The sequence below is a fragment of the Lucilia cuprina genome, chromosome 4, assembly GCF_022045245.1.
Source record: "Lucilia cuprina isolate Lc7/37 chromosome 4, ASM2204524v1, whole genome shotgun sequence".
Taxonomy (NCBI): domain Eukaryota; kingdom Metazoa; phylum Arthropoda; class Insecta; order Diptera; family Calliphoridae; genus Lucilia; species Lucilia cuprina.
The window spans coordinates 60,280,051-60,295,967 of record NC_060952.1 but is presented as its reverse complement, the minus strand read 5'-3'; the positions used below and the strand labels follow the sequence as shown (position 1 = coordinate 60,295,967).

At 33.5% G+C, this 15,917-nt stretch overlaps 2 protein-coding genes across 8 annotated transcripts in view; one reads left to right on the top strand and one right to left on the bottom strand.

Moving 5' to 3' along the window:
• LOC111680620 overlaps positions 1–13,305 on the bottom strand; it is a 56,654-nt gene extending 43,349 nt beyond the window's left edge. For 4 of the 7 annotated variants that reach the window (XM_046950853.1, XM_046950857.1, XM_046950855.1 and 1 more), the window contains exons 1-3: positions 13,232–13,305; positions 12,588–12,798; positions 12,209–12,499 (exon numbers count right to left, since the gene is read on the bottom strand). The gene's annotated coding sequence lies outside the window, so the exon portion shown is untranslated. The remainder of the gene's footprint in view (positions 1–12,208; positions 12,500–12,587; positions 12,799–13,231) is intronic. The other 3 variants (XM_046950858.1, XM_046950859.1, XM_046950854.1) reach the window with 2 other exon arrangements.
• On the top strand, positions 1,554–3,172 carry LOC124419895. The gene is made up of 2 exons (XM_046950860.1): positions 1,554–2,359; positions 2,419–3,172. The coding sequence occupies exon 1, from the start codon at positions 1,569–1,571 to the stop codon at positions 2,202–2,204; it is 636 nt and encodes a 211-aa protein (XP_046806816.1). The 5' UTR covers positions 1,554–1,568; the 3' UTR covers positions 2,205–2,359; positions 2,419–3,172.
• Positions 13,306–15,917: the final 2,612 nt, after the last annotated feature.

The window sequence follows — 15,917 nt, the reverse complement described above, 5'->3', positions numbered from 1 at the left end:
CAACTATAAAAAATCTAACGCCAAATTTAGCCTTGAATGAAAAAAAGCTAAAGCCCTTAGTTTTGAGAATTTTACAAAAAATATATGTAGAGACTCGCCAATATCTATGATATGGAGTAGAGTCAATATGTTATCAAACCGTAACTACGCACAACCTATCTCTGCAATACGCACTGATAGCAGAATCATCACAGATTCGAATTTAGTTGCTAATTTTTTGCTAGCAAATGGTCAGAGTATTCCTCAGATTCGAACTTTTCAACAAATTTTATTTCTGCCAAAAACAACATCTGTACAAATATACGAGCTGGAAATAAATTAGCGGAATTTATTGAATCCCCAATTGATATGTGTGAACTAGTAATGGTTTTAAATAAAGTTAAAGGTTCATCTCCAGGATTTGACAGAATTTCCTACGAAATGATTAAAAATCTTTCAAACTCAAGTAAACTCAGTCTTCTTCTACATTATAAAAAATATTTGATAATGGTCAACTTCCACATTCATGTAAAACTGATATTGTAACCTGTATTCCTAAACCCAACAAAGACCACTCTGACTTTTCAGGATATAGGCCTATATCATTATTGTCATGTCTTTCCAAACTGTTAGAAAGGATTATTGCGAAATGCTGCCAAAACAAATTTAAATCCCATATCCATTCGGGTATTCCATCTATCGAACAAAAAATATTTGTGGCAAAAAACCGTCTTCTACCAAAATTATTGTCATATAACAACTCTATAATAGATGCCGATGTGACCAAAGTAATCTCTTCCAAAAAATCTCCTAGAATACAATCGGTTATTTACCAATGTATATATAAAAATGTAATTAATTACAAACAAAAATGAAGCTTGTTTCGCTTAAAATACCCTACTTGGAAGTTTGATACAAATCTTTGTGATATATCTATATCAGCTCATAAAAAATAAAACACTTCGAATGAAGTTTATATACAACTTTTTTATCAGTTGATATCTTCCTACACCGAAAATGAATGGCAATACCTTTTTACCGACGCTTCGAAAGATAAAAACTGTACAGCATATGCCGTAGTGGATAATAATGGTAAAATACTGTCTTTAAAATGCCTTTCTGACATCACATCAATTTTTACTGCAGAAGCAGCTGGTATACACCTGGATAACAATCTTGCCGCGATGTGGTGGCTTTAGTGTTGGCTGTGGTTCTTTTGCATTGCAAATACACTCGGCATAAGCCCTTTGTATTTGGAAGACACTGAACTCAAAAGCCTTCATGACCAAAGGTTATCCCTCCTATCCTCAATTCCCAATTTTTCCTATAAACAATCCCGTCTCCTCCCCATCCCCATCCCCCACTTGTAAGGTTAAGGTGGTTGGTAGCAGTGCCGAGAATCTGCACAGCACATCCAAAATAGCTGCTGAAACCGAAAGGTCCAAGCGAAACCGCTCACAGGTTGAGGATGGTAAATCGCCGAAAAGGAGGAAGGTAATAGAAGGCAAAACCACTCCGGGACCTGTAGCCATCACGACAACTGCCAGAAGACCATTTAACGAAGTGGTGAAGGACCACCACTTCGTTAAATGGTTACTGAAAAAGATGGGGCCATCAACCCTGTAGTAACAGAATGGGGTGCCATTGAGTCTAAATTAACTGAGCTCGTTATGGAACACTTGCTCACTAACAAAGACGACAAGGTACCCCGTTTTGACTCCAGTGAGATTCACCGGGGATACAGGGTGATCAAATGCCTGGACGAATTCTCAAAGGGGTTCCTCAACAAATGCATCACTAAGATTAGAGATGCATGGGTAGGTTTAAGCCTTAAACTAATCCCTGCTGAGGAAATTCCAATGAGACCTCGTGCAAGAGTTTGGTTACCAAATATGAGCGCCGAAGCACCCAAGATGTTGGAATGCCTCAAACGGCAGAATCCCAACATACACATGAATGACTGGCCTATCATCCGCACAGAACAAGGCGAAGGGCACACATGTCTAATTCTCGCCATCACAGAAGCTGGCTCCGTTGAGCTGGAGAAGGTGGGCTTTAGGCTGTTCTTTGGGGTGAGGGGCGCCAAAGTAAAGGTGTTCCGGCCGACAAAATCGGGGAGTGAAGAGACGGATGAGATGGAAGCTGCCAACTCTCTGCTCACTGGCATGAAACTCTCCGAGCCACCTATTAAACCTGACAATGGCACTAAAGATAGTGCAAATTAATCTGAAGCACTCAAAGTGTGCTTCAGACAATCTACGGGTTCTCCTAGCCGAGGAAAACCTGGACATTTGCCTGGTTCAAGAACCCTGGGTCACGGACTCAGAAGTTAAAGGGTTCCCAGCATCTATATACAACATACTATATGCAAGAAGTAATGGTAGGCCACGATCATGTCTAATTGCTAAAAAATCGATTAACATTTTTCTTTGTACACAGCTTAGCTCAGAAGACCTAACAGTCGCAAAGGTCGAGCTACCGCACAACAGAAGCTTCATGATTGCCTCAAGCTATATGGCACACGAGAAGACAGCACCACCAGACGAAGTGAGCGATCTCCTGGCCGTAATTGAGACATCTGACGACATAATCCTAGGCTGTGATGCCAATGCAAGGCATACAATCTGGGGTAGCAGCGAAACTAATGAAAGGGGTGAGTCAATCTTTAATTTCATTAATACTAACAACCTAAACATATGTAACTCTGGCAACAAACCTACTTTAATTTTTCCAAGTACGGATAATTATAATGGGTGGGAGGAAGTACTGGACATTACACTCATTAGCGACAGATCTAAAATATCAGTTGATAGGTGGAGGGTATCCAATGAAAAATCTTTTTCAGATCACAATTGGATCCTCTTCGATATTATATTACAAAACTCGACGGAAAAAATGGTCTATAGGAACCCAAGAAGAACCGATTGGTTCAAGTATAAAGGGATCCTTAGACATAAGCTCAAGAAAACTCCAGTGGTTGATGATTCAATCACTGGGCTTGAAAAGATAGAAGAACACTTTAGCAAAGTCTTAGGTAAGGCTTTCGAAGTCTCCTGTCCAATCACAAAGGCAAAGAAAAGCTTCCCTCCATGGTGGAATTCGGAACTATCTAAGCTACGTAAGGAAACACGTAGGGCCTTTAACACATGCTACAACAATAAATCGTGGCAGCCATACCGCGACAAACTAAAAGTTTATAGGAAAGCTATAGCACTCGCAAAAAGAACCTCATGGAGAAGTTTCTGCGAATCTATAGATAACACAAAGGATTCTGCTAGACTTAGCAAAATTCTTGCTAAAGGCCAATCTAATCCAACCTATATTAAGAGGAAGGACGACAATTGGTCAAAATCCTCGGCAGAATCTCTTGACATCCTACTGAATACTCACTTCCCTGGCTGCAAAGATGCTGTCAAGGAAATCTTCACTGACAGTAGGACTCTAACGGGAATCAATGAAAATATCATCTCTTATGATAGAATCTCATGGGCGATTGATAGTTTTTCCCCTTTCAAATCACCAGGGCCTGATAGCATTTTGCCAAAGATGTTACAAAGTGCAAAAGAATATATCATCCCCTGGCTTCATAGAATATACACGCTCAGCCTCTCTCTCAACCATGTTCCGGTAAACTGGAGAAAGGTGAAGGTCGTTTTTATTCCCAAAGCTGGCAAAAGGAGTCATGAAAATGCGAAGGACTTTCGTCCAATTAGTCTTTCATCTTTTCAACTTCAAAACGCTGGAAAGACTCATCGACTCACATATTAGGCAACGGCTAGAGAGCTCATCACGGCTTTCAACCAGTCAACATGCCTACCTTAAAGGACGATCTACTGAGACAGCTCTACATGAGGTTGTAAGAGTTATAGAAAGATCCCTCGAATTCAAACAATACACTATGGGAGCCTTCTTAGACATAGAAGGTGCCTTCAATAACGTAAATACTTCTGCAATTCAACAAGCTCTCGCTAATCTGGATGTTGAAGAATATATCAGCAACTGGTTGGTAACTATGTTGAAATCTAGAATAATTACTGCAAGTCTTGGTAACAGCGTTAAGTCTAAACGAGTTGAACGAGGCACACCTCAGGGCAATGTAATCTCTCCACTACTTTGGCTTATCGTTGTTAATACGATTCTTAAGGAACTGGACAACAGAGGGATAAAGGTCGTTGCCTATGCGGACGACGTTGTGATACTGGTATCAGGAATGTTCCCAGACGTGATTAGCGATATTATGTCTGGTGCTCTGGTGCTACTCAGTAACTGGGCCACAGACAGTGGTCTAGGAGTAAATCCAAGTAAGACAGAACTGGTACTATTCACAACAAAGACCAAGATTCCAAGCTTCAACCTGCCACGGTTAAAAAACCGCGAAATCCCCTTATCAAACAATGCCAAATATCTAGGAACTATTCTAAACTCCAAATTATCATGGAAACTCAACATCCAGCACAGAGTCAAGAAGGCAACGGTCGCCTACTAAACCTGTCGTAAGATGTTTGGAATGAAATGGGGACTTAGTCTTAACATAGTTAAATGGATGTACACAGCTATAGTACGTCCTATTCTTACATACGGATCTCTTGTATGGTGGACTTCAACTAAGAAGAAGTTTGTTGTGGATCAACTATACAAAGTTCAGAGATCAGCATGCATTGGGATAACAGGTGCTATAAGAACTAGTCCTTCAGAAGCTCTGAACACTATATTGCACATCCTACCCATAGATCTGCACATAATGACCATATCTGCTTGTAGCGCAGTAAGACTTAACTCATCCGGAAGTTGGATATCAAGAACATATGGACACGCTAAGATTTTAAGCTTGTTACCTCCAATCTTGAACCAACCATCCGACTATATTACCCCACACACGGACTTTGATAGAGTCTTCAAAGTCAGAGTTCCTTCCAGGAGCGAGTGGTGTAGAGGTAATCTACCGAGCGAATATACCACCAGAATCTTTACAGATGGTTCTAAAATGAACTGCGGCGTTGGTTCTGGTGTCTTTTGTGAAGAAGCTGGGGTAAGTATATCCCATCGTCTTCCCAACAACTGTAGTGTCTTTCAGGCTGAAATTTTTGCGATAATGTCAGCCTGTAGGGTGTTACATGACCTCAATATTCGCGGCAACATAGGAATCTTTGTCGATAGTCAAGCGGCACTTCTCTCACTAAACTCTTATACTGCTACTTCCTTATTAGTCAGACAATGCAAGAAGGATCTGTCAATGCTGGGTCGGCTGTCTGACATTACCCTTGTTTGGGTCCCTGCGCATAGGGACTACTACGGTAATGAACAGGCAGATGAGCTTGCAAGAACAGAACGGATCTGCTCTTGATATCTCCGACGCCGTTCCAGTAGCAACTCCGTTAAGTTATATCAAGAGCAATATCCTCAGATTCTTTCTTCAAAAAGCTGAAAATAGGTGGAATAACCTAGACACATGTAAAGGGGCCAAGCTATTGTGGCCCTCCTTCAATGAGAAACGCACAAGACACCTTATAAACCGAAGTAGGCGGGACATATCGAGGCTGATAGCAGTAATAACAGGACACTGGGTAATAGGCAGACACGCAAGTCGGCTTGGGCTCCCTTTCAATGATCACTGTCGCAGTTGCAAAGACAGGGAAAAGGAAGAAACGGTCTTCCATCTCCTCTGTGAATGCCCTGCTCTGGCCGTAAAGAGAAACCGCTACCTTGGCAATTACTTCATATCTAACCTTGGCGAGATATCTGTCTTTAGGCTTAATGATATCCTCAGATTTCTCACAGCTACGGGCTGGATCTAATACTACAAATTCAACATCTGACGAGTGGAGTGGTCCGGTCAAAACGGGGTCTCTTTGATTCTACTTGACAGTTCGCGTGTAGTGAACTACCACGTAAACCAACCAACCAACCAAGCAGCTGGTATATTACAAGCAATATATATTGGTAGTAAATATAAAAAGAATACTCTAATATTCTCAGATAGCTTATCTGTTCTATCCGCTATAAAAAGTCCAACAAATACTTACTGGCGTTCTGTTAATAAAATTCGAGATTTGCTCATCACATATAATAGCAAAATCAAACTTATATGGATTCCAGGTCACGCTGAAATATATGGTAATAAATTCGCGGACTCTGCAGCAAAACATGCGTGTTTAGCCCCAATATTGGTGGATGAATTAAATGAAAAAATAGATTTTCGACGTGCAATATTAAACGTCTTCGGCTCAAAAATAAAGATGAAATGAAAAATTACTATCATCCTCATTATTCCTATATTAATTCAAATAAAGAAAAAACTATATATCCAACAAATATCAACAAAGACAAAATAAAAATATTCTCCCGTTTACGTAAGGGTCACACAATCTCAACACATGAATATCTTATTAATAGTACCTGTACAAATATCTGTCAATTCTGTGGATCAGTTAATTCAGTAGAGCATATCCCATTAACCTGCCCTAATTTAAGAAGTCTCCAAACTAAATTTCTACAAAATAACGGCTTAAATCTCCTAAATAACCCTACCAGAGATACTATTAACTCTATATACAATTATATATCCAACATAAGAATTAAAATCTAATATTATAAACTAACACCAATACGTAGCTGATAGCCCTAGCAGCTAGTGCTAACATTTTTTTAATATATTTCTCTTGTATTTATATGAGATTAATATCAAATAAATAAATAAAATAAAAATTTTGTTTGTAAATAAGGGGGCTTATCCTTATTTTTCAATTCATGTATAATTTTTATTATTATTATTTTATTTAACAATATTCAATAACCTAGCCTATAGGCCATAAGCGGTTACAAATTTCTACTTCACAATAATTCCTCCAATACAAAATACATATTTATATATAAATAAAATTACACCTATTTTTTTTTTTTTTTTTTAAGATAATATACTATATAAAATAACGATAGGACAATTAAAATGTACCGCATTAATCATAAATAAATTCCTACATAATTTGCAATCAAACAAATGTAATTCAAAAAAGCAAAACAGGTTAAAATAAAGGAAAGTATATGTAGAAATCATAAACAATCCCAAAAATGAACTCACAGAACCAATCAATATGTCATACAGGAACTATATGACAAATAACACTCCAGACTGTAAAGGACATAGGTAATACAAATCAGACAGAAACATGAAGCTATAAAACACCTATCAGTTGAACCTTCTGTGAAGAAATATAAGTCAATTGTAAGAAAGTTTTAAACTACACCAAAAAATATCGACTTATGTAAATAAATTTTATCTTATAATACATATGAACAGACCCTTATTTGGCGTATCAATAAATTCCTTACCCCGCTAAACAGTAAATTAATATCGTTGGCAAACATGAATGTTTGACATCTATTATTACCTATAAATTTAAAATAATTATTAACATACAATAAAAACAACCCTGGGCACAAAATAGAGCTTTGTGGCAATCCACTGACACACTCCTTTACTGATGATTTAATGCCCTCTAAGAATGAAAAATTAATTTGGGAATGCAACTTATTCACCAAAATGTTATAATTAATTGTATCGAAGGCCCTACTTAAAGTTTCACAAAAAAGTTTTATAGTTTGGACCGGCACTAAACATGCGAAACGAAATACACAAAAAACAAATTCAAAATACACAATATAATGAACCCAACCTACATATATATCCTTTACTGATGATTTAATGCCCTCTAAGAAAACTTAATTTTGGGAATGCAACTTATTTACCAAAATGTTACAAGCGCAATGAAAATAATGAAGAAATCTCCATCATGGTGTATTGCAATTCCGGGGTAAAGAGGTGCTACCAATACCTCTAGTCTGCCGGGACTATAAACTGATGTCAAATGTATTCTTGGCTTCGCCTCGGAATGATTTGGCATGAGGTCTAACCATAGCACCATATAATATGGAACTACGGGTGACCAGTTGCCCGCATGTCCTGGCTGGTCACTTGGTTGAGGTTCCTTCGGGATCCACGTAGTGCCTGTGGTTTAATACCCAAAATTGCGGGAAGAGAATGTTGGTTTAGAGACTCATATATCCTATACATAATGGGTTAGATAATTCTCTGCGCGGGCTTTAAGAGGCTAAGGAATGCACTAGAATGGGGCATTAGATGATGGGGATTTAGGGTTGCCAGCCTGGCTGGACTTGGCTGGATTGTCCAGCCTTTTTTATGCTTGTCCAGTTTCAAGCTAAAATTAAATTTGTCCAGCTAAATATAATTTTTTTTAATACACTACAATAAATTGACAATAATTTTTATGTTGTACATCTGTTATACAGATGTACTATACTAAATTGTTATTTTTTTATTGTTTTTAGTATTTAATTTTAATTCTTACATTCATATGCATATGCAAATATGTATGTGAAAGACTGAACCGAAAAAATTTAAGTTAATATAAACTAAATTTTAAAGAATGAAATGAATTCATTTAATTGTAATACATATTTTTAAATAATACATATCGTCCCAGTTTGGAATATTAGTACTATGTGGAATTTTTCGATTTTATTATTGCAATTTGTACCTCTACTGGTTGTACAAAAGCATTTATCGATATATATTTTGGTTCAGGTGTTAGCAAAAAGTTCTATGTGTTTCAAACTATATAAAATTTAATATATATTTTAATATATTGGATTCTCACTCACCCTTTGGTGCACTGATCAACTTTTTATGAAATTGTTTTTTTTTTAATTTTATGGAAAAAATCTGAAAACGAGGTTTTATTCTGGATGATTCTGACATTGTGAATGATTGCCTTTACACAGTATTATAATTGGTCAAATATACCCCATAAAGTCTCTTAACTCATATTTCGAAAGAAATCTTCAAATCTGTGCATAAACTGGAAACAAATTTCAATATAAAAACTATTTTCCAAAAAGTCCTACATGAATTTTTTTGAATTGCGCTAAAGCGCATAAAAAATTTAGTAATTATTTAAAATACGTAGTAAATATATTAGTAAACGAATCCATAAAGAGTCATATTTTACTAAAGTATAGCTATATGCCAAAATAACAGCTAAATTAAAATGTTTTTTTTTTTTTTGTTTTCTGCAAACTTTGTTAAAATCCCATAGTACTAATAATCAAAACAAGGACGATGTGTATATTAGGGATATTTCTTGCATATATGCAAGTGGGAATAGTATAGTTGAATAGATCATTAAAAAATGTGTGAAACTACTACGGTTGTTAAAAAAGTTCACGCAACGTCAGATTTTTTAAATTAGTTTTTGAGGCTTCATAAATCTCGGGAATCCAAATCTTAAATAACTGAATTAAATATTCATTTAAGAATTTAGCTGTTTAAAACTAGTAAAATAGGTTTATAAGAATCGGAATTATGGTCAAAACAAATATTTTTGATTAAAGGTTATCAAATAGTATATTTGTGTAAAAATCAAAAAGTCCAGAGATGAGTGATGACCATTTTTTGGTGTATCACTGTGAAATTATTAACACAATACCACAATTAACTTTTTTTAGTATTTTTTATGTCCAGCTTTTTTTGTTTTATCCAGCTTTTTTAAACCCAATGTCCAGCTTTTCGCGAATCGGAATCTGGCAACCCTATGGGGATTACATTTTGCTCACGGTAAATCTTTCGACATTCAAACATATGGCATAATCGACTCCGCTATCTTTATTGAGTCGGAAACTTATATTAAAGAAATTACAAACGGAATGAGGAATTTTATATATACCATTCTTACGAAGGTGAAGGATATTAAAATAAAAATTATTTCAAAAATTATTTTATTTATCAAAATGACAAAACCGACGGATCATGAGGAAAAGGAATTGCTCTCATAATCTATAAGCATATTAAATACAAAAACATTTCTGTGGATAAAACTAAATTAATAGAAAATATTTCAGTTGAAATATCGATGAATAAGAGATCTATAAAAACAGCATATTCAGCCCATTATAACCTTAATTTCAAACATTTCATCCTTGAATTGACTTTGCAAAGTAAAGATTACATACTATTTGAAAATTTGAACGGCAAGCATACCTCGTGGAACTGTATCAGGAATTACTTCGCTAGTAACGTGCTCCGTCAAGTATATTAAAAAAGCAAAGATAAATCCCAATTATTAACGCATAAATCAAAAAATTATCCTGGATGCTATATACCAATTAGTTTGCTGAGCAATTTAGGTAAGCTTTTAGAGAAAATTGGACATTCGCTATTTAATAACTTCATTGAGTAAAATTCTATCCTTTCCAAATCACAATTCGGTTTTAGGAAAAAGCACAGCACACAAGATAAGTAGAATTTAAAAATATAAATATAAATAACACTACCACCAAACGATAATCTTTAACACAGTCTGGCATAAATGCCTTCTATATAAACTACAAGGAGCTAATGTAACAAAGTATTTGTGTAAATGGAGTAAACTCCGCAGGTTTACCTCAGGGATCCGTAAAATACTCTACTCCATCTTAACTAACGATTTTACAGCACTAAAAGATAAAGTGATAGCTTATTATGCAGGTGATACTGCTTTGATCTTATCGAGCAAACTTACCAGCGCATTGCTTGAGAAAAAGTACTCTCAGCTTGCTCTAAATATTTTCATAATGGAGGATTAAAATAAACCCAAGAAAACTAAAGCTATAATTTTTCCGTATAATAAATCTTAAAAAAAATTCGAAGACAAATATCCGTAGTACATCCCTATAGATAATTACGTTAAATATATGTATATGTATTATCTTAGACAAAAAGTTAATTGAACAGTACACATTATAATCTAAAACGTTTGCAAATTATCCAAAATGAAAATAATAAATAACAGAAATCGGTAATATCCAACTTATGTTTTACATCAGGGAATTAAATATAAAAAATATTTTATTTTTTAACTAGACTAAATATTTTGAAAGTTAAAAATTCCTCGTATTCACTGACTCGAGAAAATATTGAAAAAATATTGAATCATGACACTGATATTCATAATTTTATGAAAGACTATTCAACTACATATTTTTTTATTATCCATTGAAATACAGGTTTTTATCCCCGTTTGTATCATCTATTAAATCGACTATTAAATTTATTAAAATTATTTCTTATAATTCCATAATGTTATTTACTGTAATATCTAATTGATCAAATCACAAAATTTTGTTTATTGTAAATAAACCAATAAATAAACAAGTATGAATGTATAGTCGGGCGTAGCCGACCATATGATACCCTACACCAGTCAGTATGTATGTTAAAAATGAGGATTATTTAAAAAAAATAAAGCATTTGGTTTGTTTTTTTAACTTTATAACCATCTTTAAAAAAAGATTTTTTTAAGAGGGTTCAAAGGGGAGTAGGGCAAAATATGGCCCTATCCTTAAAAATGTTGGTAGGGGGAGTTAAGTCTTCTTCAATATTATTTATGTAGAATTTAAAAGTGTTATTAGTGTTTGTAAATGAATTTTGACCTTTAAGTCATTTTCTGAAGGGGAGTTTGAATGGGGGATAGGGTCAAATGAAGCCCGATCATTACAAAAATCGGTAGTGTCATTTAAAGTTCTATAAAACTAAGTTTTGTCGACTTTTGTTAACATAATAGATCATTTAAATTAATTATAAGCCAAAAGGACCTATTTGGGGGTACGGTTGTATGGGGGCTAGTCGAAATAATGGACCGATTTTAACCATTTACAATAGGCTTCGTCCTTGGGCCAAGAAAAGCGTGTGTGCCAAATTTCATCCAATTATCTTGAAAATTGCGGCCTGTACCTTGCGCACAAGGTTTACATGGACAGCCAGCAAGCCTGCCAGACGACGGACGGAAATAGCTTAATCGACTCAGAAAATGATTCTCAGCTGATTGGTATACTTTAAGGTGGGTATAGGACGAATATTTTTGTATGTTACAAACATCAGCACAAACCCAATATACCCTCCCCACTAAAGTGGTGTAGGGTATAAAAATGAATAAAAAATAAAAAAAGTTATTGGTGAATGAAATTGTTTAAAAGATTTAGATTACTTTCAGTTATTACAAATAAAACTTATAAATGTACATTTGTAAGTATGCACATATGCGTTTACATATGTTTGTAAATACATACATATGCATCTACAAAAATATAAGGATTTATATGTACGTAAAAATACTTTTGGGTATATGCATGTTTGTACGATGTACCTACACACATATACATACATCTTAAAACTCACAATTTCCTTAGAATTATATCCATTGATGCATTTCCATTGTACAATTAATTGACAAAATATGTTCCACACTAAAAGTTCTTTTTTCTCACCAATCCATTTATTATATTCTGAAAAATATTGTCGAATATTTTTAGCTCCAAATTTTCCAAACAAATAGAACGATGTTTCTTTATATCCAAATTATTAATCCATTTATTTTTCCAATATATACAACATATCTACATGCACTCATATGTATATGTATGTACATCCATATACAATATTTTACACATTTGGTGGTGCACAAAAAATCTGGTTTTATTAAATACACACAGAATAGTGACAATAATTTATAAAATATTTTCTTTATAACAATTTTTCAGAATTTTAAAGCACTTACATTTATATTTGAAATTTTTATTATTAATTTTAAACTTATTGCTTGTACAAGTTTGTAAACATAATCCACTTATTTTTTAATTAATATATAACACTTTTCATTCCACGAAATTCTTCTTTGTTATTACAAAACCTACAAGCTACAAAATGGCTGCTGTTTATGTTGCAGGTATAACGGCAGAGTTGCCAGATATAATTGGGTGCAGACAATTCTAATGTGTAACAAAACACATATTATTTTTTTATGATGATAAATAAAACATTTGATAACAGTAATTTCATTTATATATATATATATATATATATATATATATATATATATATATATATATATATATATATATATATATATATATATATATATATATATATATATATATATATATATATATATATATATATATACATATATATTAAAGAATTATTATTATATTAGAGAAAGAAAACTTAAATATAAAATAAATAAATAAATAAATTAATATATATGTATATATATATATATATATATATATATATATATATATATATATATATATATATATATATATATATATATATATATATATATATATATATATATATACATATATATTAATTTATTTATTTATTTATTTTTATATTTAAGTTTTCTTTCTCTACTCTAACATTGCGTTATTTTAATTAGTGAATTTTATTCGATCTGGTAGTTCTCCTGCTTTTGGAGAATATATTGAGTTTATGGATAATCAGTATCAAGGCGAATTCATATAAGGTGGTGGCTATCAAGATATATTAATTATAAGGTGGTGTCGTCGGCGAATTCAGAAAAACAGGGCGAATTCATTTTTATGTTTTATATATGGATTTTGACGGTATGCCTACACTTAAAAGTAGGGTTCTATAGTTGAAACGAAAAGTCGACTTTTCGACTTTTTTCATTTAATTAAAATCGATTTTTTGACTTTATTTATTTATTTATTTATTTATTTATTTATTTATTTTATTTATTCGTTTATTTAATCTTAAGGAACTTAATTCTAAGACTAAATTATAATTAAAGAGCACTAGCTGCTATGACCATCAGCTCTAATGTTGTACATATTTACTGATATTTATGTATATGAAGCATATTAATTATATTTTAAGTTTGGTTAGTTTAATGAAATGATAAATTTTGTTAATGTTCTCTGTTGATGGTTCCTTTAAAAGGTCTAAGGCTGAAACGGTACCGAAAATCTGTTGTCTTTGGGTTGAAAATGATCTACATTCTGTGAGAGCATGTTTTATTGTTTGTGTGCAATTACATCTATTACAAGTAGGAGGCTGTGAGTTTTTTTCAGAATCCAATCGTGTGAAAAAATGGTTTGACCGAGTCGTAATCTTGAAAATGTTCTAATTTTGAGTTTATCAGTGTCTGTTGGGTAAGAAGGAGGGATACATTGTGGATTTATATTGGAATAATGTTAATGATTGATTGATTTATTTATTTTTGGTTTTGTCTATAATGACATATTTAATGTGTCTGCGAATATCAATTTTTTCCAATGTGATATCCATTGTTAAAGGTGCGTATGAGGCAAATTTTGCTGCCAAGTCAGCTTTTTCGTTGCCAATGATACCAATGTGACTTGGTATCCAGTGCAATCTTATTAAACTTTTGTTATCAATTAGAGCATCCCTAATCAGATTTATAATATTCCATTTAAAGTTGAATGGGTTATTTATTGCTTTTAGCACTGAAAGGCTGTCAGTGAATATTACGGTTTTCTTCCTGTCTGCTAGTACTGTGCGAATTGCTTGATATATAGCACAAGATTCCGCTGTAAAAACTGATGCCTGTTCCGGGAGCAATCCTAATAAGATATTATCTCCATTTTCGTTTACCACAGCGTACGCTGGTATGTTACTTTGTGATTTAGTGCCGTCTGTGTAGAAGAATCGCCAGTTATTGTTTTCTAAAAGAATTTTTTGTTCTGAAAAATGGCCGAGGTAAGTGTCTTTTGGAGTATTGGATTTGTTGAAGTTTGCCAGTAAAAAATTAAGGGAGGTATTATCAAATTTCCATGGGGGATTTTTTATGTATTTTTTGGAAAACAAAGGCAGAATGTTTAACTCAGTGCATAAGGACAAAGATTGGGCTATTGCTGATTTGATGCGCTTGATTTTTTTTGCTTTGATAATTGAGGAAATATCCTTGTCAATAATGGAGTTTGTACTGTTAAGGAGTTTAGGTATAAGTCTAGCATTTAACTCATGTATTCTGTCTGGTATTGATGGAAGATTGGCTTCACAAAGTATAATGTTTATAGGTGTTGTCCTCAATGCGTAAACACAAGCTCTCGCAGCTTGATGATATACAGGTTTTATGATGTTAATGTTTGATTTGGAGGTGTTGCCGTATATAAATAGCCCATAGTCTATTTTGCTCAAAACAATTGTTTTGGTGAGATAAGTTAATGTGTTTATGTGAGCTAAGCTTTTCGTTGACAAATATCTTATAATATTAACTCTTGAAATTAATGAATTTTTAATATGAATTAAATGTTCTTTCCAATTATATTTATGTGAAAAAATCAAACCTAAAATTCTAAGTTGCTTTACGTTTTGTATCATAGTACCATCGGATTGTATAACATGTGCTTCGGAATCGCAGTTCCTTTTTCTGCATATATGAAACTTTTAGTTTTGAGAAGTGATATTTTCGCACCAGAATAATCAGTCCATTGGTTGATATCATGCAAAGTATTTTCCAAAATATTTCTTTTATCACTGTTCTTGCTTTTTCTGCAAAGAATATATAAATCATCTGCGTATAAGCAGTGATCAACATAACGGTGTCTGTTAATTATTTTGCTGATGTCATTAAACGCTATTTGAAACAGTATAACTGAAAGTGGCGAACCCTGTGGGATGCCATTTTTCAGGAAAAAAGTTTCTGATAGCTGACCGTTTATTCTCACTTTGAAACGTCTATTATTTAAAAACGATTTTATGAAGTTGAAAATTTTTGGACCGATATGCCACGAATTAAGATTATTTAAAATCACATGTGAACCAATCCTATCAAATGCCTTCTCAAAGTCAATAGATAGGATTGTTGTATGATTTTTAGTGGATAGAGCATTTGTAATGTAGTAATCCATGTGGAGTAGTGCGTCATCGGTACCTTTATAAGCTTTAAAGGCAACTTGTTCTTTAGCAATAAGCTTTTTCTTTGTCATAAACCAAGATAACCTGGTAGCTATTATTCGTTCGATTATTTTAGAGAGACATGGCAGTAAAGAGATAGGGCGGTAATCACTAGTTGAGGAAGAATTTTTAACTTTAGGAATAGGAACTATAATTGCCAGTT

Excerpts from the sequence above, each read along its gene's own strand:
- LOC124419895 (XM_046950860.1), top strand. The coding sequence starts at position 1,569 with ATGGTTACTGAAAAAGATGGGGCCATCAACCCTGTAGTAACAGAATGG.